The following is a 25,665-nucleotide window of genomic DNA, read 5'->3' as shown; positions in this document are numbered from 1 at the left end:
AGAGTGAGCACAGAGAGAGAGAGGGAGCTGAGGAGGTTTCACGACATCATTTTAATACGATCTTACCCCTTGCTGAGCCAACGGATTGAGAAGGGGAGTTGAAGTGGCAAGAGCGGAGGAGGAATGTTGAAACGAAATGTATCTGTGTGTGATTGAATCTGTGTGCAACAAAGCTGAAGGAACATTCCAATTTGTAGCACTTTAAAGGGAAAAACAAGAGAAAATGAACTGGCGCGAAAGGGGCAGAATTGATTTGAAATCGACACGAAATTCACGCGGTGAAATCGACACGATATTCACACACACACACACACAAACACACAAGAGAGGTGTTTCATTTGCTTTCGCCGAAATCCTGGAACTGAACTGAGGAAACGACAGAAAGGCGCCCAATGCGACAACACAGAAACCGCGAGCCTTGGATTTAATTCGTTTCTTGCCAGTGGGGAAGATCCAAGGGAGGGAAGGAGTAGAGAGTTGAGCGGAGGGGCGGGGGGGAGGGGTGGGTGGGTGGGTGCTTAAAGAGCAAGTAAATTCTGTCATATGGATGTGATTTTTTTTATTGCTCTGTAACCAGCATGCACAGAAACCCAAGTATCAGCATTGGCTGGCCCACACTCTGATCCTTCAACAACTGAAGAAAGGAAAGTTAGCGAGAGTTTCAATTAGATTGGTTTTCTTGTGTGGGCGGGGCTTTTGACTGGGGGGCGGGGAGGGGCGTTGGAATGGACTCGTGGATTCGATGCTGGTGAAAGTGACGGAAGAGAGGAAATAGTTTGAAGCAGGCAATTTGAAAAGTGGACCAAGAGGCAGGAGGAGGTGGGCTGACATCGCCCGGGATCGGGACATGGGAGCCGGCACCGTCTCCAGCAGCCTGGGAGTCCTGTTTTACTGCTCGGTGCTCAGCTGTGTCTACGCTCTGGTGAGTGTAGCTTTAGAGAGGGTGTTTTCATGACATGTGCACAGTACGGATTAATTTTTCTGGGTTATCCCGGATCGGAGATATTTCTAATTTTAGCTTCTGGCATTATAGATGATATATATACCAGAGGATCAATTTTATGAATGTGTACATGAGCAAGGGATAATCTTACAAATTGATCGCCCTTATTTCCAAAATCAGCCGATCTCTCTCTCTCTATATATATATAATTATGTATTTCACGTATATATGAGTGTGATATGTATGTACCATAGGCTTTGCTGCCAACTGAATTTGTATTTGTTTAATATACACATATATGCATTGATATAAAATGAGAAAGAACGTATGTTTGAACATATGCCATATGCAACATTTATGTAAGCATATACTCCGAGGCAAAACTGCAAAGCTTTGATGCAGTGTATCTATATAACAGAGACACAGATGCATTCCTTATACTGTTTACAAACATACATGTGTATTTGTATAATCATTCACTCCGTACAATATTTACATGCCCGTGAACTATAAACTAAAAGCAAAATACTGTGGAAGCTGGAAATATTAAATAAAAACAGGAACATGCTGGAAAACTCAACGGGTCTGACAGCATCCGTGGGGAGAAAAACAAAGTTAGCGTTCAGAGTCCAATATGGCCCTTCCTCAGATCAGATGGCCAATGCACGGTTTCACGAGCAGGACCTGAGTGCAGAGCCCCAGGTCAGGAACCCAGTCCTGTAGTCACGCCCGCATCAAGTGAAACCTAATGTCAGGTTCCATCATCTTTGATCCACATATGCGTGTGTATATTTGGATCTGTGTCACCTCCTCCGACTCAGCAATCCTCCGAGATCCTCAAGTTCTGGTCTCCTGCACATCCCCAATATTAAAGGCTCTGCCATTGGCAGTCATGTCTTCAGCTGTCTGAGCTCTGGGATTCTCTTCTGAAACCTCGCCGGGGTCTGAAATCCCCTCTGCCCCTTTGCCCAAGCGTTTAGTTACCTATCCCATCTCTTTATATGGTTTAGTATCAAATTTTGTCGGATAAACTCGAGTGATTTATGCAATGTCTCAGGAGCTATGTAAATATTATATGAGTGTTGTTGTGTCTGTGTGTGTTTCCGTGTAGCTGTGCGGCTCTGTAAGCATTCCAGATCTTGCTCTTTTGCCAATTACCTTTCATCTGTGTGTTCTGGTTACTGAACGCTTGCCAGTCAAAATAATTTCCCCAAGTACTCCATCAAATCCATCTTTTCGAGCACTTGACTAAACGTCCCTTATCTAATCGACCAACCGACAAGAAGAACACATTCGTCTTGGTAAACGTTAATATTTTGATAAATAAAGGGGAAATGCATTAATGGTTTAACAATTAATCTTTTCTTTTAGCTCGTTCCTCCCTTTATGCCCTTCTCCAGGGGCTGACTGTGAGTTCCCCTGGAGCTCGAACCCCACCCATTACTTTGCCTCCATGGCCATCCTTCATTTGAGAGTCTAGACTGAGTCTGTTTGACCAGTGGTGTTGTGGGGGGGGGGGGGGGGGGGGGATCATGATTTTGCGCTCCTGCACTTCCCAGCGCAGAGGCACTCCAGGCAATCACACCCGAGCTCAGCTAAAGTGGGATCTTCCCATCCCTGTCTCTCATAACGAGAAAATCAACAAATACCCATGTATATAAAAGCCTGTCAAGACCCCAAGCTGCTTCGCAGTCAACACGGTGCTTTTTAAGTCCTGTCACTATCTGAATGTGTGAAGCGCGGCAACCAATTTGTGCACAGACAGATCCCACAAACAGCAATGAGATTTTGAAAAAAAAAACGCAGATAATCTATTTTAATGATGTTGTTTGGGATTAAATATAAACCCGAGCACGAAGGAGCACTTCCCTACTTTTCTTTGAATAGCGCAATAGAATTTGTTACTCTGACTCAGGAGGGTCGATGCGAGTCTAGGTTCAATCTGTCATCTGGAAGACAGCACTTGCTACAGTGCAGCATTCCCTCAGAACAGTGTGGAGTGCGATGCGCGTTGAATCGGAGGTGAGAGTTACTGATTGGCCCATGGCTGACCCAAATAGGTAGCCCTTGAACAGCAAACCTGTGGCAAACAAGCTATTGAGATTGTCGATGCTGTGGGAAATGATATGCAGTGCGGTGAGTGTTCAGAGTGAGGAACATTGTTCGAAATCTGGCCTTATGTCTAACTTAAAGGAAATTATTTAAACAATCAATATCTCAACCCTGAAAAAAACCAGAAACTTCTAGAAGCATCCAACAGGCATATCAGAAAATGCTATAAACAAAGATGACCACGTGTTTTAGGTGTATAAGTCGATGTGGTGTATAATTCGGATTGGTTAAAGTTTCAATTCATGTTTAACTCGAAACGGTGTATCTGGCGGTACGAGGCCAAACCAGAGCAGAAAAACGGGTTCAATTCAAATCTCTTTTATTATTATATTCATCAATGGAAAATAAAAACCGTACAACAAACTTATTCAACAACTCGAAATCTGGTTCAGTAAAATCATAAACTTGTAACAAAGTTGACTCCCCTAACTGCCAAATCGGACGTTAGCCCATGAATCACTGACTATGATGAACATTCTCAACACAGTTTATTGTACATCAGAGAAACATTGCTGTTCTTCTTTGGAGAAAAAGTCGCATCTTATGCACTGAAAAATACGGCAGTCAGAAAATCAATCGATGCCGGCTCCATATGGAGCAATCCAGTTAGTACCACTCCCGCGATTGATTCCCATAACCCTATAATTCTAATCCTGTAAGTAAAAAAAACATCATTGGAATCATCCTGGTAAATCTCCTTTGCACTCTTTCAAGGACCTTCATATCTTTCGTAAAGTGTGGTGACCAGAACTGGATTCAGTACTTAATTGGGTATACACAAAACTTTATAAAAGTTCAGCATAACTTCCTTTCTTTTGTACTCAGTGCCTCTATTTACAAAGCCCAAAATTTCATATGATTTGTTAACCACCCATCAAAGATTGATGCACATGAACCCCTAGGTCCCTCTGTTCCTGCACAATCTTTAGAATTGTGCCATTAAGTTTCTCCCTGCGCCATTAAGCTGCCTCTCCCAATCTCTTCTGCCAAAATGCATCACTTCACACTTCTCTGCATTAAATACCATCTGCCACTTGTCTGCCTATTCTGCTAACCTATCCATGTCCTTTTGCAGGCAATTTGTATCATCCTCACTGTTAGCCACGTCGTCAAGTTTGATGTAATTGGCAAATTTTGAAAATTTGCTCCGTATTCCTAGATCCAAGGCACTTATATATAACAAAAACATCAGTGGTCCTATCTTGGAAACACCACTGTTTACCAACGTCTAGTTTGAAAAACAATAATTTGCCATGACTCATGATTAGTGTTTGAAATAGGGACTCCTTCGTCACCACCAACTTACAAAAGGAATTTGCCACACCAAAATAAAATATTGGCTGACCTTTCGTCCGGCTCATACTGGGATTTGATTCCAGGGAACTCCAAGCCTTGTGCTATATTTTGAATTTAGTACACATTATGAACTGATAGTTTGGTGCAATACTGAGAGAATGCTGCATTGTTGGTAATGCCACCTCTTTAATGAGGTGTGAAGTTAAGCTGCTGACTGACCACTTCGAAGTATGGAAGACCCCGCAACACTGCTGAAAAAAGAACAGTGAGATAAACACTAACTACTTCAAATGTTAGAAATCTGAAATAAAAGAGAAAACACTGGAAATACTCAGCAGGTTTGGCAGCATCTGTAGTGAGAACAAATGTTTCCGCTTGATGAACTTTCTCTCGGTTCTGACAAAAAAGTCATTGACCTGAAATGTCAACCCTGTTTCTCTCTCCACAGCCAATCCTTCTGAATACTCCCAGCATTTTCTGTTTTTCTTTTAAAGCAGTGAGATCCCTACCAAAATTCCTCATCAATTCACACCGCACACAGGCAGCAACACTCACCCAGGAATTAATTTTCTGTCAGAATTCATTGAGTTAGAGCCTTTCTGAAACTGTCTTGTCCATCCTTGTTACTTGACGATTCCAACACACTCCTGGCCAAACACTACCCTCTTTAAGCTGAAGCTTATTCAAAACTCTCTACCTGTATCCTAACTTACACCAGCAGACATTCAGCCATCATCCATGTCCACGCTGAGCTACATTATCTCCTTTGATTTAAAGATTCACATCTTTGTTTCTGAATCCCTCCATGGTCTTGCCCATCCTTATCTCTGTAAGCTCCACAAACTGCTGAGACATGTGCCCTCCCTGATCCTCAACTCGTACACGTTCCTGACTTTAATCACTCTGCCATTGGTGAACTTCTGCTGTCTCGGTTCAAAGCTCTGGAATTGACTTGCTAAACTTCATAGAATCCCTACAATGCAGAAGGAGGCCACTTGGCCCATCAAGTCTGCGTTGACTCTCCGAAAGAACAACCAACATAGGCCCACTTCCCCGCCCAATCCTGTAACCCCATAACCCCACCTAACCTGCACATCTTTGGACTGTGGGAGGAAATCCCAGCACCTGGAGGAAACCCATGCAGCCACAGGATGAAAGTACAAACTCCACACGGTCACCCAAGGCTGGATTCAAACCTGAGTCCTTAGCACCGTGAGGCAGCAGTGCTAACCACTGTGCCACCCCGTGCTACCCTTGATTTCAGTTTTATTTTGGTAAGTTGTCTGCGAAGTGGCTTGCATCATTTTACTATGTTAGATTTGTGATACTCCATTGGCCATTTCAATGTCCACTCTGAAACTGAGCCACACGAGTGGGTTGTTTGCCGTTTACAAATCTTAGTTCGTAGAGAATTAGTCAATCTTTCTTGAACCAACAATTGGTCTAAGCATCCCCTGGTGGAACAATAATTGATCAGTGCTATGTGTGTGTCTATGTGTGCATGTGCCTATCTGGCAGTTTGTCCAGCACAGTTTAAGGTGGGACCTCCATCAGCTCCGGAAATCCTACCTTCCCACCTCAGAGCTGCCAGATAATCTAATGGCTGGCAGCAGTGCTGCTGGGAGCAGTGGCCACTGCTAACGCTGCATCAATCCCCAACCAGGGCAGCCAGAGCTGGATTCAAAGTGGGAGTGAAGGTTTTGTCAGGGGCAGGTTAGGAGGCATTGTCAAGGTGGGCCTGTGGTAGACAGGCCAGTGGGGTGTGGTGGGAAGTGGGGTGAGTGGTTATGGTGGTGGAGGGGAACTAGGTGGGAAAAGAATGGGGAGAAGGGGAGGGTGCATGTCCTGCAATGGGCCCATGGGAACGCTACTCCAGTTACTCACCACCACCCCAAGAAACAAAAGCTGATGGCGAGCTGAATGATTGGCACGGGTCTGTACTGCAGCTAGATAAATTGCAATGGTGGTGGGGTGGCAATTAAGTAGTCAGATTGGTGGGGCAGGTTTGACATGTTGGCACATGAGGTGCCCATGGCATTTTATGAGCTCCCCCATCATCCCACAAAACAGTCGATGTCCAAATGCAGCACGACCTGGAGAAAATCTAGGCTTGGGCTCCAGGACATCACTGCAGGAGTTCCTCAGGGTAGTGTCCTAGGCCCAACCATCTTCAGCTGCTTCACCAATGACCTCCCTTCCGTCATAAGGTCAGAAGTGGGATTGTTTGCAGATGACAGCACAATGTTCAGCACCATTCACGACTACTCAAATAATGAAGCCGTCCATGTACAAATGCAGCAAGACCTGGACAATATCCAGGCTCGGGCTGACAAGTAGGATGTTAGGTTCATGCCACACAAGTGCCAGGCAATGACCATCTCCTACAAGAGAGGATCTAACCATCGCCCCTTGACATTCAATGGCATTACCATCGCTGAATCCCCCACAATCAATATCCTGGGGGTTACCACTGATCAGAAACTGAACTGGACTAGGGGCTAAATTTCCCCTTAGTGTCCAAAAAGGATAGGTGGGCTTACTGGCTTATGGGGATAGAGTGGGGGTGTGGCCCTAGGTAGGGTTCAGGGTTGGTGCAGACTCGATGGGCTGAATGGCCTCCTTCTGCACCGTAGTGATTCTGTGATTCGACTTGGAAATATATCGCCCTTCCTTCACTGTCACTGGGTCAAAATCTTGGAATCCCGCTCCCCAACAGCACTTTACACTTCAGTGACGGCAACAATTCAAAAATGCAGCTCACCACCACCTTCTCAAGGACCACGCGGGATGGGCAATAAGTACTGGCCTAGCCAACGGTGCCCACCATGCATGATTGATGAAAAAAAAGCCTGTGAATAAAAAATCCAGACCTGTGTGTACATGTATGGGAGAGAGCAAGATTGGGGGTGATGCTGTTGTGGTAGAATAAGTTCACTCATTGTGCAGATGTCGACCGAAGGCTGTGAGATGCTGAAGAATTGGTGGAAGCCACAGAGTTAAACCCCTGGCAAAGAAAGGAGGAGAGATAGCATGAGGAATGGACACACTGAGGATGGTGAGGGACTGCAAGCTGCGTGGGGGAGCTGCGGTTATGTACTCTTGGTCCACGAGAGAACCTTCAGGGGAGGGGGAAATCAAACTCCGACAATGCAAAGATGAAGCAAATCTGACAGAAATGAAAGGAATTTACATTATTTTTAAGGGCCATGGCATTTGTCTGACGATGATTGTGGTGTGTCGGCTTTTTTGGTTTCTGGTTCAGATTTCCCTTTGCTGGTTTAATTACTCAGAAAAACGGCCCATTGTAATTTCTTCTCGATTCAACCCTGTTATATTTTTAGAACTCAAAGTTAGTCGTCTTTGAAGCCTGGTGCCATGGGTTTTTAATTCTGTAACTCCAGATGTCCTGTGGAATTCACATGCCTTTTAACTCTCCACTGACTGTTCAAGTGGTTCGCCAGGAGCTGGGAGCTGCTTAATTCGCTGGGATTTTCTTTCTGAAGTTCTCTCGGCCTGATGCTTGAGAAATCCGTACCCCTGAAACCGCCCTGAACACCCACTGCTTTTATTTTAGCCATCACGGAGGCCCCTAGCATTGCTGGCTAACAACGTACTAAGTACCCTCTCCCTTCCTCTGCCATGTTTTTTTTATTCCTTCATGAGACATGAGTGTCACAGGCTGTGCCAGCATTTATTGTCCATCCCTAATTGCCCTTGAAGGACAGTTCAGAGTCAACCACATTGTTGCAGTTCTGGAGTCACATGCAGGCCAGACCAGGTAAGGACGGCCGAGTTCCTTCCCTGAGGGATAATAGTGAACCAGATGGGTTTTTACAACAATCAACAATGGTTTCATGGTCATCTTTAGGCTTTTAATTCCCAATTTCTTTTTAATTGAATTAAGATTTTACCATCAGCAGCAGCAGGATTTGAACATGGAACCCCAGAGTACCCTGGGTCTCTGGATTACTAGTCCAGTGGCAATAGCACTATGCCACCCTGGTGGGTGTGTCCTCAACCTTTTGCTCCGAAGCTCTGGAATTTCCTAAACGTCTGCACTTCATTTTTAGGGTGGCACATTGGTTGGCATTGCTGCCTCACAGCACCAGGGACCTGGGTTCAATTCCAGCACTGGGTGATTGTGTGGAATTTGCACTTTGTCCCCGTGTCTGCGTGGGTTTCCTCCTGGTGCTCCGGTTTGCTCCCACAGCCCAAAGGTGTGAAATTTAGGTGGATTGACCATGATAAAATTGTGAAAGGTGTTATATAAATGCATGCTGTTGTCACGTGAACTCAGACCAAGCAAGTTTACTTCGTAATATGGATTGGATAAATGTATATGGAAAGATTAACCTGTATCAGTAGTCTTAGGAAGTGACTGAGAGAAATAAAATACACTCTCAACTCAAATGAACAAAACATCGGATAGTTTAACATATGGTTCTGTTACAGTTTGTTCTGGAATTAAGTCTATAACCGTTCGGAACACAATCAAACTGTCACACACCAGTGTAATGACAAAGGGGAGCTTATAATTTGGCGCAAATGGAAATAATGGCACAGCTTGTTAATGAATAATTAGCAGATTCTGCACTGTACATGTTTGCAATTTGATGGTGTGAGTTGTTGGACTTGATTTTTGTAAATTGGTGCAATCCAGTTCTAAGTGGTTCAGAACAGATGTTAATCCAGGTGTTAATATATATTAGCACAGAATGAGTTCATTCACACAAATTATTCCTGAATCTGGGCTCAGGGGTGGGATTCTCCGACCCAGGGGGGGGGGCGGCGTGAATCCCGCCCCGCCGCCCTGACGCCGGCTGCTGTATTCTCTGGCGCCGGTTTTCGGATGGGGGCGGGGATTACGCCATGCTGGTCAGGGGCCATTGGCAGCGGCCCCACCAGCAATTCTCCGGACCCCGATGGGCCGAGCGGCCGTCCGTTTCTCACCAGTCCCGCCAGTGTGGATTAGACATGGTCCCACATGGCGGGACCTGGCAGCTAAGTCGGCTGGAGTGGTCCTCGGCGGAGGCGCGGGGGGGGATCCGATCCCGGAGGGGAGGCCCCCAACGGTGGCCTGGCCCGCGATCAGGGCCCACCGATCTGCGGGCGGGCCTGTGCCGTGGGGCCACTCCATCCTTCCGCATCGGCCCCTGAAGGGCTCCACCATGGTCGGCGCGGAGAAGACAAACCCCTGCGCATGCACCAAAATTCGCCGGCGGTTCTGCGCACATGCCAGATCAAGCCGGTCCTTTGGCGCATTTGCTAACTCGCGCAGTCCCTTCGGCGCCTGCTGCCGCGGTGCCAACCCCTCCGCCGTCCACCTAGCCCCCGGAAGTGCAGAGAATCCCACATTGTTGGGGGTTGTTGACGCCGGAGGGGTTTCCGCTGGTTTTCCCACCGGCGTGGGGACTTGGTCCCCGAACAGGAGAATCTCGCCACTGATCTGAGTTGGTGGTAATATTGATGCACAAGAAATTTCCAGTTCCCAACCGTGAGTGAATGCGATTGGAAAATTCTGCATGAGTGGATGGGAACAATTGACAGGGAGGAATCAGCAAATCTCTGAAACTCATTAGACTGGTTCAAAGGGAATCTCAAGCTGTTAAAGTCCATTTCTAGGGTTGAAGGGGCCAAAATCTAAGATTTTCACTTGGAACCATCTGCAATCTGGTGACGTCTCTACATCCTGTCACCTTTCTCCCTCTCTCCACCACCTACACTGCATGGCAGCTGAAATCAAGGGCACACAGATTGCTAATTCTGGTGGACATATTCCTGGGGGATTGATAACATGTCATAGAGTCATAAAGTTTTACAGCACAGAAAGAGGCTCTTTGGGTCTGTGCCAGCTCCCAAGCACCTATCTAATCTAATCCCACTTTCCAGCACTTGGTCTTTGGCCTGGTATGCTATGGCATTAATGGCATCCAAAAGCTTCTTAATAGAAATAATAATAATTACATATTGTCACGAGTAGGCTTCAATGAAGTTACTGTGAAAAGCCCCTAGTCGCCACATTCCGGTGCCTGTCGTGAGGGTTCCGGCCTCTGCCACCTTTCAGGCACTGAATTCCAGATTCCCACCACCCTCTGGGTGAAAAAGTGTTTCTTCAAATCCCCTTGAAATCTCCTGCCCCTTCCCTTAAATCTATGCACACCCCCCCCCCCCCCCCCCCCCCCCCCCCCGGTTATTGACCCCTCTATAAAAGGGGAAAGTTCCTTCTTATCTATTCTGTCTGTGTCCCTCATAATTCTGCACACATTAATCATGTATCCCCTCAGCCTTCTCTGCTTCGAGGAAAACTATCCAAGTCTAGCCAGTCTCCCTTCATAGCTGAAACATTCCAGCCCAGGCAACATCCTTCTAATCTCCACTGCACCCTCCCTGGTGGTATCTGATCTGGATGAGAAATAATGTGGCGATGCCAGCGTTGAACTGGAGTGGGCACAGTAAGAAGTCTTACAACATCAGGTTTAAGTCCAACAGGTTTGTTTCGACCTGAGGAAGGAGCTGCGCTCTGAAAGCTAGTGATTTGAAACAAACCTGTTGGACTTTAACCTGGTGTTGTAACACTTCTTACTGTGGATAAGAAATGGCATTGCATTTACAGTGTTAAGGCTGTTTTCTCTGCAGTTGCATATCTTTGCTTGTGGATTTGTACCAGCTTCAGTTGTGTGAGAAGTTTTGAGAAGCCAGAGTCCATCCTCAAACAAGGGAAGAAGGGTGATAGTAGAAAGTAAAGGTGGGGGGAGAGGGGAAACGGTATGTGGGGGAGTGATTCATAAAGCGGGAAGCTAGTGGTTGAAAGGAAATTTGATTCCACTGGTAACTAATAACTTTCTGAAATCGCACTGGCAGAAATATTTACTTATAGTACTCAATTCCCTCTCATAACCAACAGTAATACAATAACTTATTGATGGTCTATATTTGGTTATAGGTGCAACACCCCAATATGCTATCTGTAACTAGTAATAATCCCATATGTAGCTATTTGATAATCATCTTGAAATTACAGTCAGAATCTCATACCCTAATGCCTATTTCCTTGGACTCTGGTTTGGAAACTGATTCTGTGTGAAAGTGACTAATCTGAACAGGGAACCTCAGTATGAACCAATCTGTACTTGGATTTCACACATCAAAACCAGTCGGTATAGACCCACTTGACCAAACTGAGAGGTCGCACAAGCAGCTGTGTTTGGAACACTCCTAACAGGGTACAGATCCTAAATTTAGCTCAGTACCAGGTTTTCTAAAGCACTCTCTGGGCTCAGACTTAATATGGAGAGTTGTAATAGGAAATCCAATACAGGAAGAGGGCTTTAAACCCTGTGACCCAATTCCCCCAGAACCAATGTTATTCCTCTTTTTCAAATACTTAACCAATTCTCTTTGAAATGATTTGCGAAATCTAGTTTATGCCTTAATAGCCATTTATGTTTAAGCTTCCCATAGTCTAAAAGCCTTCAATGTAAAAAGCTTACATCTCCCTTCCCCTCAGATAGCTGAAGGCACAGCCACGAATGGCTGAGGGACAGAGAGTCATTGGAGGATTATTGCGGCTCAGGACTTTGCAGAGGTAGGGAAAGGTGAAGGCGTTGAGGGACTTGAACATGAAGATAAATGTTATTTAATTGTGGCTTTTGGACACCTGGAGCCAGTGTAGATTAATGAGCTAATGGGCAATGGATGAATGGAACTTGTTGCAAGTTAGGATCTGGGGAGTAGCACTTTAATGAGCTTAGGTTTATGGAGGAGATGAGAGGCCAATCAGGACAGCATTGGAATTGTTGAGTCTTTGGGTAACGAAAGTATTTCCTAAATTGCCTATCTTCCATTGACAAGCCACAATTCCTTGACGGCCAGTTCCCTGTTTCGTTCTCTTCTGTTCTCCCCAAGTCTTTCCTCTATGTCACTTCCCATCCCTCGAGTCTGATACAGGGATGGTCATGACGTTTAGGGAAGGAAATCTGCTGTCCTTATCTGGTTTGGCCCACATGTGCCTCCAGCTCCACAAATATGTGGTTGACTGCCAAATTCCCTCTGAAAAGGAGGGCAGTTGGGGACAGGCAATAAATGCTGGTCCAGCCAGCAACACTCACTTTCCGTAAAGTGGGGATGGCGTCAGGCAGTGATTGGCTGGAACGAGACTGGGGGGAGATTTAAAAGTAAAGTCTGACATTTGAAGTGTAATGTGTCAGGGGCATGAAGTGCTGGTGTAGGTCAGTGGAGGGGGCTGATGGGCGATCGGGTCTAATTGGGCACAGTAGGTCCCTTGTGTGTATCTGCTACATTTTCTCCGCAGGCTCTGTTTACCAGTGGCTGCAATTGAAATATTTATAGAGACTAAGCTGTACTTCTTGGAAGGCACCCAGAAAGTATTTCTGTACTGTGAAGAGTTACCTGTGTGAAACTGTTGGGCCTCTACACACACAGCGAAGGATCTATTATTTTGGTCTGAATGCGAGTCACTTATTTTTTTCATGTAGTGTAAATGAAATCCATGATGTTTTTGGCATAGCCACTCTGTCATAACCAGAACTGAACTTACGGGGTAGCAACGATCAGACTCCCCATTAACCTCACAGAATATGAGCTCCCCGTTAAGGAGGCGGGAACTCCAACTATTGAACAATCATCTGTGATATAAAGTTGGCCAGTTTTGGCACCGACAAACAGATCCAGCAGGGAGCTGCTGTGTAGTTTACATAATAATTCTTCTCAATAAATCTTTATTTGTTTTTGATCTACTTGGTGTGCACTCTTTTATGCCCTTCAAAACCCTCTCTCCAGCATTGGTATGGATTCCGATTTTACACTGTTTAATTTTACTTTCGGCTGGTTTAGGTTAGAATTAACCTGAGGTTCCATCGGAGAGGGATGTATTGGCATTTAAAAGAAATATTCTACAAAGAGAGATCTTGTATTTTAAAACTTCTCACAGTCTCAGGACATCCTCAATAACTTCACAGCTACTGGAGTAATTTCTGAATTGTAGTGACTTGCAGTGACCACAGCAGTCAGTTTTCACATAGCTGGCAACAGCAATGAGATAAATGAGTAATTCATCTGTGCTGCCCTGTTTCTCAGATGAACCATCAAACAACGCTCCCATTTTCCCTCTCAGGTTGATGTAAAAGACCCAATGACATTATACTTCAGAGAAGAAGGGTGTTCTCCCAGTTGCCCTGGCCAATGTTTATCACTCAACCACAGTGAACAAAATAGATTATCTGACACATTATCTTCTGATTAATGACATGTGCAGGTATGTGTGTGATTTTGTTGCCGTGTTGAGGGTATACATGCATGTGTGTGAGTGCAGCATGTGCGAAGTGTGTGCGAAGTGTGCACGCGTGCAAGAATATGTAGCTAGGTTCACACATTAGGATTGGTTGTAACTTCTAAAGGGTTTACAGGAGCAGAGGGACCCTGGCTGTATATGTGCATAAATTATTGAAGATGACAGGACGGGTTGAGAGAATGGTTAATAAAGCATAGGGCTCCCTGGGTTTATCAATGGGAACATAGATTACGAAAGCAAGGAAGCTGTTAAATCTGTCTAAAATATTGGTTCAGCCTCAGCTGAAATATTGGTGTAGATTTTATGTTCCCCCACTGGGGGATTTGAAGGAGCGTGTAAATTCCATTAGATAGCCTTCCCATCATCTAACCACTTGATGCCAGTCTGTAAGAAACTTTATGGCGGCGGGGGAGGGGGGGGGGGGGGGGGGGGGGGTGGTGATGGAGGTATTGGGTGGCTAAATGTCTATTAATGCCCATGTTAGGGCCTCATCCCGCTACCACTGGTATTTTACCTGTTGCAGGGGGAGGCCCCCGCATTGTGGGTAACCTGGCAGTTTTAGCTACTTGGGCTGATATCAGGCAAGGGTTATCATCTGAAAAGACAAACTTTGCAGTGTTCTGGGGAAAAGGCAAGGTGTGTGACATTAGATGAATTACTCTTTTGGAGGGTCAGTGCAGACACAATGGACTGAATTACCTCTTGTGCTGTAACAATTTTAAGATTCTATGGTCTGAATTTTTCGGATGCTACTGAAAAGTCGATGGGGAATGCAACCTCGCTAAAACCAACTGCCCTGCAGTCAATTTGCAATCCAATGAGCACGATTAGCTGCAGGCTTGATCGCCGCCCTCACTCAGGAGGAAGTCGGGAGTGGTGATGGTGTGGTGAGACCCCCGGGGCATTGTGTGTGTGGTTGCGGCAGTAATTTATGGGCAATTGCTGGGAGAGGGGCTGGTTTAGCACAGGGCTAAATCACTGGCTTTGATAGCAGACCAAGGCAGGCCAGCAGCACGGTTCAATTCCCGTACCAGCCTCCCTGAACAGGCGCCAGAATGTGGCGACTAGGGGCTTTTCACAGTAACTTCATTTGAAGCCTACTTGTGACAATACACGATTTTCAATTCATTTCATGTGGGAACATGCAAGAAGGGGCCTCACGGTAGCATGGTGGTTAGCATCAATGCTTCACAGCTCCAGGGTCCCAGGTTCGATTCCCGGCTGGGTCACTGTCTGTGCGGAGTCTGCACGTCCTCCCCGTGTGTGCGTGGGTTTCCTCCGGGTGCTCCGGTTTCCTCCCACAGTCCAAAGATGTGCGGGTTAGGTGGATTGGCCATGCTAAATTGCCCGTAGTGTAAGGTTAATGGGGTGATTGTTGGGTTATGGGTCTACGGGTTACGTGGGTTTGAGTAGGGTGATCATTGCTCGGCACAACATCGAGGGCTGAAGGGCCTGTTCTGTGCTGTACTGTTCTATGTTCTAAGGATTCCCAGTGCATCAGAGGGATACCTCCTAAATGTGACGCTAGGGAACCCAGATGTTTTGGGTCACTGAGTGTTTCACAAATATCCATCATAACCGTCTTGCTTTTGCAGCATTCTTATATTAACAAAGCCCAGGATTTCAAATGCCTTTTTAACCAACATCTCAACCTGCCCTGTCACTTTCAATGGATTCTACACACATATCCCTCAGCCTTCCTATTCCGGCATATCCTTTACAATTACACCCTTTATATTATAACTGCCTGTCTCTTCTCATGCTCCGTCTTTGCCTCTCTAATGTTCTTCTTTACTTTCCTTCTGAACCTTTTTATATTCAGCTGGTTCTCATTTGTATTATCCACCTGGCATCAATCTTATATCCCCTCTTTCTGCTTTTTCTTATTCTCTATCCCTTTCATCATCCAGGATGCTGTGACTTTGGGCGCCTACCTTTCCCACTTGTGTACCTTGTATCTGAAACACCTGCTCATCAGCAATTTGCCTGCCGACCTTCGATTCTAATTTACACGTGGGCAGCACGGTAGCATTGTGGAGAGCACAATTGTTTCACAGCTCCAGGGTCCCAGGTTCGATTCCGGCTTGGGTCACTGTCTGTGCGGTGTCTGCACATCCTCCCCGTGTCTGCGTGGGTTTCCTCCGGGTGCTCTGGTTTCCTCCCACGGTCCAAAGATGTGCAGGTTAGGTGGATTTGCCATGATAAATTGCCCTTAGTGTCCAAAATTGCCCTTAGTGTTGGGTGGGGTCACTGGGTTATGGGGATAGGGTGGAGGTTTTGACCTTGGGTAGGGTGCTCGTTCCAAGAAGCGGTGCAGACTCGATGGGCCAAATGGCTTCCTTCTGCACTGTAAATTCTATGAGATCCATTCTCAGCCCTTTATAATTGGCCCTCCTCCAATTAAGTATTTTCACTCAAAATTGCTCCTTGTCTTTAACTATAAATAACTTAAACTTTAATAATAATGATCGTTATTAGTGTCAAAAGTAGACTTACATTAACACTGCAATTAAGTCACTGTGAAAATCCCCTAGTCACCACACTCCGGTGCCTGTTCGGGTACACTGATGGAGAACTCAGAATATCTAATCCACCTAACAAGCACCCGGAGGAAACCCACGCAGACACAGGGAGAACGTGCAAACTCCACAACGACAGTCACCCAAGGCTGGAATTGAATCTGGGTCCCTGGTGCTGTGAGGCAGCAGTGATAAACATCGTGCCACCATGCCACCATTTGGCTCTTTGAGCATGCTTTGTCATTCAATAAGATTATGGCTTATCATCAACTTCAACTCCACCCTCCCACACTATCCCACATCCTTTCATCTGCATAGTATCCAAAATTCAATTGACGTCTGTCTTGAATACATAGGATTAGTTAGGATATACGTAGGAAAGAAATAGGTAATTGAACCAAACCAGTCTATGCCGGTACTATGCTCCACTCATTTCTCATTTAAATCTATCACTGTCACCATCTATTCCCTTCTCCTTTGTATGCTTGTCTAGGTTTGCCTTAAATGCACCTATATAATTTCCTCCTGTTGTAGCGAGTTCCACATTCTCACCACTCTTTGGAGAGAGAGATTTCTTGACTTTATTGTTAAATATCTTATATACGTTCTTCCCCACAAGAGGAAACATTCTCGTTGTATTGACTATCAAAACTTTTCTTAATTTTTGTGGTGAATGTATTCACCATAATATAAGTTGTGTGTATAGTACTGGGCCTATGGCCAGGGAATGGTAATATGATCTCCTTCCATGTATTATACTGGAACCCTGGTGGGCTCCGCCTCTGGCTCTGCTCCCCCCCCCGGGCAGTACATAGACCTGCCGCCTGTGGGCAACGCTCATTGTTACAGCAGTCACAGGCAGGCAAGTTCTTGGATAATAAAGCCCATGTTCACTCATTCTCATCGTCTTGTAGTGAATTGATGGTACATCAATTTATTATCCAAAGGCATCACGATGGAAGCCACTCTGAAGCCTGATAAACTGGAACTCGACGCACGAGCAGCAGAAGCTAAGGAAATGTTCTCCCACTAATTCCGCTGTTTTGCGGCCTACCTCGACTCCTCTGAAATGCCTCCCTCCGATGCCCTCAAGCTGCGCCTCCTCCACGCCAGGGTGAGCCACCGAATCTCAGGTATGATTGAGGACGCAGTCACAAACGAAGCGGCGGTCGCGATTCTAGAGAGACAGTTCGTGAAGCCCGTGAACGAAGTGTTTGCGCAGCACCTCCTTACTACCCGCTGTCAACGCGCCGGGGAATCACTGGATGAGTATCTAGAGAACCTGACCCTACTCGCCCGCAACTGCAACTATAGGGATGTGAAGGCCAATGAGCACATGAAGCTGATGATCCGGGACACCTACGTGGCTGGGGTCCGGTCTAACTACATCCGGCAGCGACTGCTGGAAAATGGGGCCACTGATCTACAGGACATGGTAAAACTAGCCACCTCGTTGGAGATGGCCTACCAGAGCCTCAGCGCGTTCCCGGCAGACCCAGCGAACACCTCAAGGGCACCACAGACACGGCATTCACCAGACCTGACTACATCTCGGGCCTGTGCCGTGCAGCTGCCCGTTCAGCCCGGGGGACCGTCTTGCTACTTCTGCGGTCAGGGCCAACACCCCCGGCAGAGTTGCGCAGCCCGCACCGCGCCATGCAGCGACCGCAGCAAAAAGGGACTTTTTGCCAGAGTCTGGCTCGATCCAAAGTCAAAAGCTTATCAGACCCGATCCACGGACTCACAGGCCCACAGACCCCACAATGTGGCTGCGTGTCTGCCGGTACCGCCCTCTTCAAACGCGTCATCCGCCCCATGCAGCTCGTGGGGGCCGCCATCTTTAACTCAGCCCGGCATGTGCGACCCATGGGGGCGGCCATATTGGCCACCACCTTCAACACCAACCAACACATGCAACTGATGGGGGCAGCCACCTTGGTCGACATCTTCAACTCAGCCCGACACGTGCGACTCGTGGGGGCCGCCATCTTGTGACCCCGATACCTCCGACCATGCAGACTACCCGCAGCTCGGCGCAGTCACCCTCAACCAGTTGCGGCCAAGACATCTTAAGAATTCGATGATGGCCATCCGGGTCAATGGGAGCGAGATCCCCTGTCTTTTCGACTCCGGGAGCGCAGAAGTTTCGTCCATCCTGACACCGTAAGGCGCTGCTCCCTCCACATCTACCCCATGTCCCAGACAATCTCCCTTGCCTCTGCGATCCCATTCAGTACAGATCCGGGGGTACTGTGTCGCAAACCTCGCGATACAGGGCGCTGAGTACGCCCATTTTAAACTGTATGTCCTCCCTCACCTCTGCGCCCCCCCTAGTGCTTGGACTCAACTTCCAATGCAGTCACCGAAGCCTGACCCTAAAGTTCGGCGGACCCTTTGTTAAATTAATCCGACTCAAAGACTGAGCATCCACAGCACTCTGCGGTAGAGAATTAGAAAGATTCACAACCCCTTTGAGTGAAGAAATGTTTCCTCATCCCAGTGCTAAATTGCCAGCCCTTTTTCTGAGTCTACGACCCTGTGTTCTCGATTCCCAAGATAGGAAACATGTTTTCAGCACCTACCCTGTCAAGCCCTTAAGAACATAAATGTTTCAATTCGATCATTTTTCATTCTTCTCAACTCCAGGGAATACAACCCTAGTATATTCAATCTCTCCTCATAGGAAAATCATTCATCACAGGAATAGAATTCCTACAGTGTAGAAAGAGAACATTCAGTCCATCGAGTCTGCACTAACCCTCTGAAAGATCACTCAACTCAGGCCCACTCCCCCGCCCTCCCCCCGTAATCCCACCTAACCTGCTAAGAGGCAATTTAGAATGGCCATCTCCCATCTTACCTAACCTGCACATCTTTGGGCAGTGGGAAGAAACTGGAGCACTCAGAGGAAATCCACGCAGACACAGGGAGCACGTGCAAACTCCACACAGACAGTCACCCCAGGTCAGAATGAACCCGGGTCCCTGGCGCTGTGAGGCAGCAGTGCTAACCACTGTGCCACCGGTGAATTGAGTGAATCTTTACTGCACTCCCTCTGGGGAAAGTATATTATTCCTTAGGCAACAAAGGAACATAGAACATTTATGAGCAGGAGGAGACCAATCAGCCCTTCAAGCCTACTCCACCATTCATTGTGATCATGGCTGATCATCCAACTCAATAGCCTGATCCCGCTTTCCCCTACATCCTTTGATCCACTTAGCCCCAAGTGCTGTATCTAACTGCTTCTTGAAAAAAGCACAAAGATTAAAAGTGCACACAGTGCTCCATATTTGATTTGCCATGCTAAATTGCCCTTAGAGTCCAAAAATGGTAGGTGGGATTACTGTGTTATGGGGATAGGTTACAAGTGTGGGCTTAAATGGGGTGCCCTTTCCATGAGCCGGAGCAGACCTGATGGGCCGAATGGCCTCCTTCTGTTCTGTAAATTCTATGATTCTATAAATGTGGGCCCACCAATGTCCTGTATAATTGTAGTAAGACGTCTTCACTCTAATACTTTGTAACAAAAGCTAACATGCAGTTTGGCTTCCTAATTGCTTGCAGTACCTACATGTTAACAATTTATAAGGACACCCAGGTCCCTCTGAATTCAACCATTTCCAATCCCTCAATATTCCAAATATAATGAGGATTTTTTTTTGTTTTTCCTGCCTAATTGGGTAATTTCACACTTCACCAAATTGTATTTCATCTATTGTGTTCATTCACCCAACTTGCCTGTATTCCCCTGCAGCCTCTTTTCATCCACCTCACTGCTTACTTTCCTAACTAAATTTTAAATCGGCAGCAAATGTGGATACATTACAATCAGTCCACTCACCTAAGTCATTAATATAAATTGTAAAAAGCTAATACTCAAGCACTGAGCCTTGCGGTCCCGCACGAGTTACAGCCTGCCAACCTGAAAATGTCCCCTTTGTTTCTGCTCTCGTTTTCTGTCCTTTAGCCAATCCTTAATCCACGCTAATATAGAGCTCTAATTCCATGACTCCTAATTTTGTGTAATAACTTCTGGTATGGCACCTTATTGAATGCTTTTATAAATTCTCAATGCACTACATTCACTGGTTCTGCATTATCTATCCTGATTGTTACACCCTTAACAAACTCTAACCGATCTGTCTAACGTGATTTCCCTTTCCTAAATCTGTGTTTTGACGTGTCTAATCATATGATGATTCTCTAAGTGCCATGTTGCCAAGCCCCTAATGATATATTTTAGCATTTTACCGTCTCCTGATTTTAAGCTAAGTACACCAAGGTTCCCAGTTTCCTCCTTTCCTACTTTCCTAAATACTAGGTGAATTTGATGAATTAACGCAGTTGGTATTTTGAAAAAAAAGTCTCAGTATCAAACAGACTAAAGCGTTGTCAGAGATTAAAGATATACAGCATCTCAACATGTCTTTTAACCCTTCACAATCTGTGCATATTAATATCATGTTTATGTTACTGCGCTTGTAGTCCAGAGATGCATGTTCAAATCAATAATCATAGATTCCTGACAGTGCAGAAGTAGGCCATTCAGCCCATTAAGTCTGCACCAACCCTCTGAAAGATCACTCTATCCAGGCCCACTCCCCTGCCCCATTCCTGTAACCTCACCTAACTGTTTTTGATATTAAGGGACAATTTAGCATGGCTGATCCACCTAACCAGCACATCTTTGGATTGTGGGAAGAAACTGGAGCACCTGGGGGAAACCCACACAGACAAAGGGAGAATGTGCAAGCTCCATACAGACAGTCACAATAGGCCAGAATCAAACATGGTTTGCTGGCGCTGTGAGGCAGCAGTGCTAACCACTGTGCCAGCGTGCCACCCTTCTGGAAATAAAAAGCAAGTGTCAGCAAAGGTGACCATGAAGCTGTTGGAGTGACAATGAAATTCAACTGATTAATTAATGTCCTTCAGAGCACGGTGGAGTAATGGTTTATTACAATAGTTATGAGAATAAATGATGTGAACCACAATGTATAAGTTACACCAGCAGTCATGTACGAGACACTTGAGAGAGAGGATGGAACAGTCTGTGCTCATGCGAGACATAACTGCTCGGTAACCTATTTTATATGTTGTGAGGACTCGAGGCAATACTAGGGAGACTTCCAGTATAACTGAACAGGGGTTTACTGGTAACAAGTAACGGTGAACTATACACATGCACATAGTCACGAAACAGATCTTCACTCTCTGGCACCACGGTCCATTCTGTCCAGGATCCCGCCCCCAGGGCCTTGAGCTTTTCCCCATTGGTTGGGGTTCACCTGCTCCCGCAGGGTAGGTCCTGAGCTGGTCTTGTGGATCCTGAGACCTTGCACCTTAAAGGGGCACACTACCCCAACCTTCCCCCCTTAAGTCCCTCAATAACATATTTACAGAACAAATTATGTACAGTTACTATATACAATAAAAGGTTGAGAAACACAAGGGGAGAGAGTTCATGGCAGTTCGTCGTAATGTCAGTCTGTAGAGGGATTTTCTAAGTCTCGTAGACCTCCTTATTTCCTCAACTGACACCTCCAGCTCTGAGGTAGCAATGTTGTCATTCATGGAAGATTGTCTCTGAGATTTGTCCACGACAGCAGGGCATTCCCTTCTACGGCTCCCTTCTGAGTCATTGACGGGGCCTCCACAGAACTCTTAGATGCCCTCTGTTTTGGCCCCAGCACAGGAGCACTGGTACTGACTGCTGGCTCTAACTGTTCTGAGATTGAGGTTGTGGTCCCTTATGTGTTCAATGTACTTCCGCATGATCCTGCCGTTCAAATCCATCAGGTACAAGACTGGGCCTGACTTTGATACAATTGTGCCTGGGAGCCAAAGTGGGTCTGAGGCAAACTTCCTTACCTGGGCCAGGCCACCCACTTTAATGACCTGTCTCCTTTGTGTGAAATGTGATGTTTCTTCTGGAAGGCATGTCGTGCCTCCACCCTCCCTGCCAAATTCAGGAAAACTAAGTTTAATCGTGTCTGGAGGTGGTGGTCATGAGTAATTCTGCTGGTGTGACACCCATGGTGCCATGTGGGGTTGTGTTATATCGTAGAAGAAAGTTGGCCAACCTAAGGCAAGTGGTCGGCTGGACTGCTTCTTCATGGCAGCTTTGAACTTCTGTGCAGCTTCCTCCGCTAAACTGTTTGAGGCGAGGTCAAAGGGGCTGTTCTATTATGGTAAATGCCATTTGTTTTGATATAGTGGTGAAATTCTTCTTCAATGAACACAGTGCCGTCGTCAGACACTACTACTTCGGGGAGCCCAGAGATAGAAAAAGTTTGCCCCAGGGCCTCTGTTTTGGCTGCCGAGGATATCATCCCCATCACTTGGACATCCAACTACTTTGAGTGGGTGTCAACCAAGACGAAGGACGTTCTGGCCAAGAAAGTGCCTGCAAAGCCCACATGACCTCTCATCCACAGACGTCAGCCAAGTGCTGCTGGGAAATGGGATTAGAATAGGTAGGTGGTTGTTTTTGACTAGCTACCCACAGTAGACTTGATGGACTGAAGGGCCTTTTCTGTGCTGTATGACTCTTTGATGCTATGACCAGGCCATTTCTATGTGTGAAGGTTAGCTGTGGGTGGCATCGTTTGCTGTCTCTGGCAGGGGTCACACTGGCGCACATGCTATCTATGCTGGGTCACAAAATGTAGCTCCTAGCTAGTATTTTCAATTTAATAATAACAATAATAATCTTTATTATTGTTACAAGTCGGCTTACATTAACACTGCAATGAAGTTACTCTGAAAATCCCCTAATCGCCACACTACGGCGCCTGTTCCGGTACACTGAATGTCCAATGCACCTAACAAGCACTCATTCGGGTCTTGTGGGAGGAACCCGGAGGAAACCCATTCAGACACGGGGAGAATGTGCAGACTCTGCACAGACAGTGACCCAAGGTCGGAATCGGACCCGGGTCTGTGGCGCTGTGAAGCAGCAGTGCTAAGCACTGTGCTACCGTGCCGCCTTTCATGTCGCCATGATGGGCACTGTGCAATTTACCACTTAGGGAACCCCAGAGGATGACTCCAATCTCACAACTAAGTTTGTCTTTGCGAGTGAGGTGAGACCTTAATTGGCAAGATTCCTCAAGGTGCCACCCGGATAAGATCAGGCGCTTCACTTTTGACAGGACTGGACCATGCGTCCAGTTCTTTCTATGACCCGATGATACTGACAAAGTGTTAAGAAAGTTTAGTGCCAGGGTGATTCCTTGAGGCACTGGTGGTGGCATCAGGTTCTTTGGAAGTAAGAGCCCATTCAGCGCATCAGTGTTTGAAATTTGTATGCCTGGCCTATGCTGTAATCGTATGTCACCAGCAACAAGGCTCACCGGTGTACCCTGGCAAAGGCCATCAGTGGTATCAGCTTGTCTTCACGGAAGAACCCCAACAGAAGCTGATGGTCAGTTATTATTGTGAAGATTCGCCCATAGTCATTCTGGTGAAATGTCTTGATGCTGTGAGGTACGGCAAGGCCTTCTCGATCTAGAGTCATAGATGAAACATAGCATGGAAACAGGCCCTTCGGCCCAGCATGTCTATGCCGCCCAGTTTCTGTCACTAAGCTACTCCCACTTGCCCGCATGCGGCTCATATCCCTCTATAGCCACCCTGCCCTTGTAACTTTTTTTAAGGAAAAAATTGTACCCGCCTCTACCACTGCCTCTGGCAGCTCATTCCAGATGCTCACCACCCTCTGTGTGAACAAATTTCCTCTCTGATCTATTGTATCTCTCCTCTATCACCTTAAACCCATGCCCTCTAGTTCCAGACTCCTCTACCTTTGGGAAAAGATGTGGACTATCTACCTTATCTATGCTTCTCTTTATTTTATAGACCTCTATAAGATCACCCCTAAGCCTCCTACACTCCAGGGAAAAAAGTCCCAGCCTATCCAGCCTCTCCTTAAAACTCAGACCATCGGGCAGCACGGTGGCCTAGTGGTTAGCACAGCTGCCTCACGGCGCTGAGGTCCCAGGTTCGATCCCGGCTCTGGGTCACTGGAGTTGAATGTGGAGTTTGCACATTCTCCCCGTGTCTGCGTGGGTTTCGCCCCCACAACCCAAAAATGTGCAGAGTAGGTGGATTGGCCACGGTAAATTGCCCCTTAATTGGAAAAAATAATTGGGTAATCTAAATTTATAAAAAAAAACTCAGACCATCAAGTCCTAGTAGCATCCTTGGAAATCTTTCCTGCACTCGTTCTAGTTTAACAATATCCTTCCTATAATAGGGTGACCAGAACTGAAGACAGTATTCCATGTGTGGTCTTACCAATGTCTTGTACAACTTCAACAAGATGTCCCAACTCCTGTATTCAATATTCTGACCAATGAAACCTAGCATGCTGAATGCCTTCTTCACCACCCTGTCCACCTGTGACTCCACCTTCAAGGAGCTATGAACCTGTACCTACCTGTGTGTATTTCCACTAGGCATCGGAAAGAGTTCTGGAAGCAAACTTAGCCATCTTCTATTTTATGGGGCAAGATTGCTCCTATTCCATGTGGCGATGCATCACAAGTTAAGATGATTGGATTACCTGGGTCAAGGTGAACCAATAGATTTGATGACTGTAAGGCTTGCTTGACATGCTAGAAGGCCTGCTCCTGTGCTTCCTTCCAATGAAAATGCTGGTGTCTTCAGAGCAAGTGTAGTGGCACCAATGTCGCTGCTAGGTTCGGGATAAAATGACCATAGTAGTTTACCATCTCAAGAAAGGACTCTCACCTTGTCTTTGAGTAGGTGCAGGCCTTTTGAGTCAATTTTAAACCCTAAGTAAGTGACCTCACTAGTTTGAAAAGTGTACTTCTCATGCTTCAGTTGGATTTCCGCATCTTTAAATCTTCTCAGCACCTCTTCTAGGTTTGCTAGGTGCGCTTCACGTGATGCTCCTGTTACTTGAACGTTAACCAGGTAAAACGCAACCTATGGGATGCCCTGGAGCAGATTCTCCATTGTGTGTCGGAATGTCGTACAGACTGAGTAGATGTCAAAGGGTAATCTGGTGCATTGAACCAGGCGTTTACATATGTTAATTGACACAAACCTTTGGGAAACTTCATCCAGTTCTAAATACAAATAGAAATGGCTAAGGTTGAGTTTGGTGTACTTGAGGCCCTCTACCAAATTCACATGAAGGTCTTCAACTCGTGGAATTGTGTATTTGTCCACTTGGGCTGCCTGCTTTATCATAGAATTTACAGTGCAGAAGGAGGCTATTTGTCCCATCGGGTCTGCACCGGCCCTTGGAAAGAGCACACTAACCCTACCTAAGCTCACACCCCCACCCTATCCCAATAACCCAACCCCACCAACCTTTTTGGACACTAAGGGCAATTTAGCATGGCCAATCCACCTAGCCTGCACATTTTTGGACTCACAAACTTGTAATCCCTACGTATTGTAACTGAACGGTCTGATTAGAGACAATGGGGGCTGCCAATTGAGAAAACTGC

General features: G+C 46.3%; 1 protein-coding gene across 1 annotated transcript in view; it reads left to right on the top strand.

The window, feature by feature from the left end:
* The first annotated feature begins 738 nt into the window (after nucleotides 1-738).
* pth1r (parathyroid hormone 1 receptor) overlaps nucleotides 739-25,665 on the top strand; it is a 174,797-nt gene continuing 149,870 nt past the window's right edge. Inside the window, exon 1 of the mRNA XM_038808890.1 lies at nucleotides 739-922. Within this exon, the coding sequence (XP_038664818.1) occupies nucleotides 848-922 (75 nt within the window). The 5' untranslated portion in view covers nucleotides 739-847. The remainder of the gene's footprint in view (nucleotides 923-25,665) is intronic.

Source organism: Scyliorhinus canicula, chromosome 10, assembly GCF_902713615.1.
Source record: "Scyliorhinus canicula chromosome 10, sScyCan1.1, whole genome shotgun sequence".
In the NCBI taxonomy this organism is placed as follows: domain Eukaryota; kingdom Metazoa; phylum Chordata; class Chondrichthyes; order Carcharhiniformes; family Scyliorhinidae; genus Scyliorhinus; species Scyliorhinus canicula.
The sequence above is the reverse complement of the archived record's forward strand: the minus strand, read 5'-3'. Positions and strand labels throughout refer to the sequence as shown.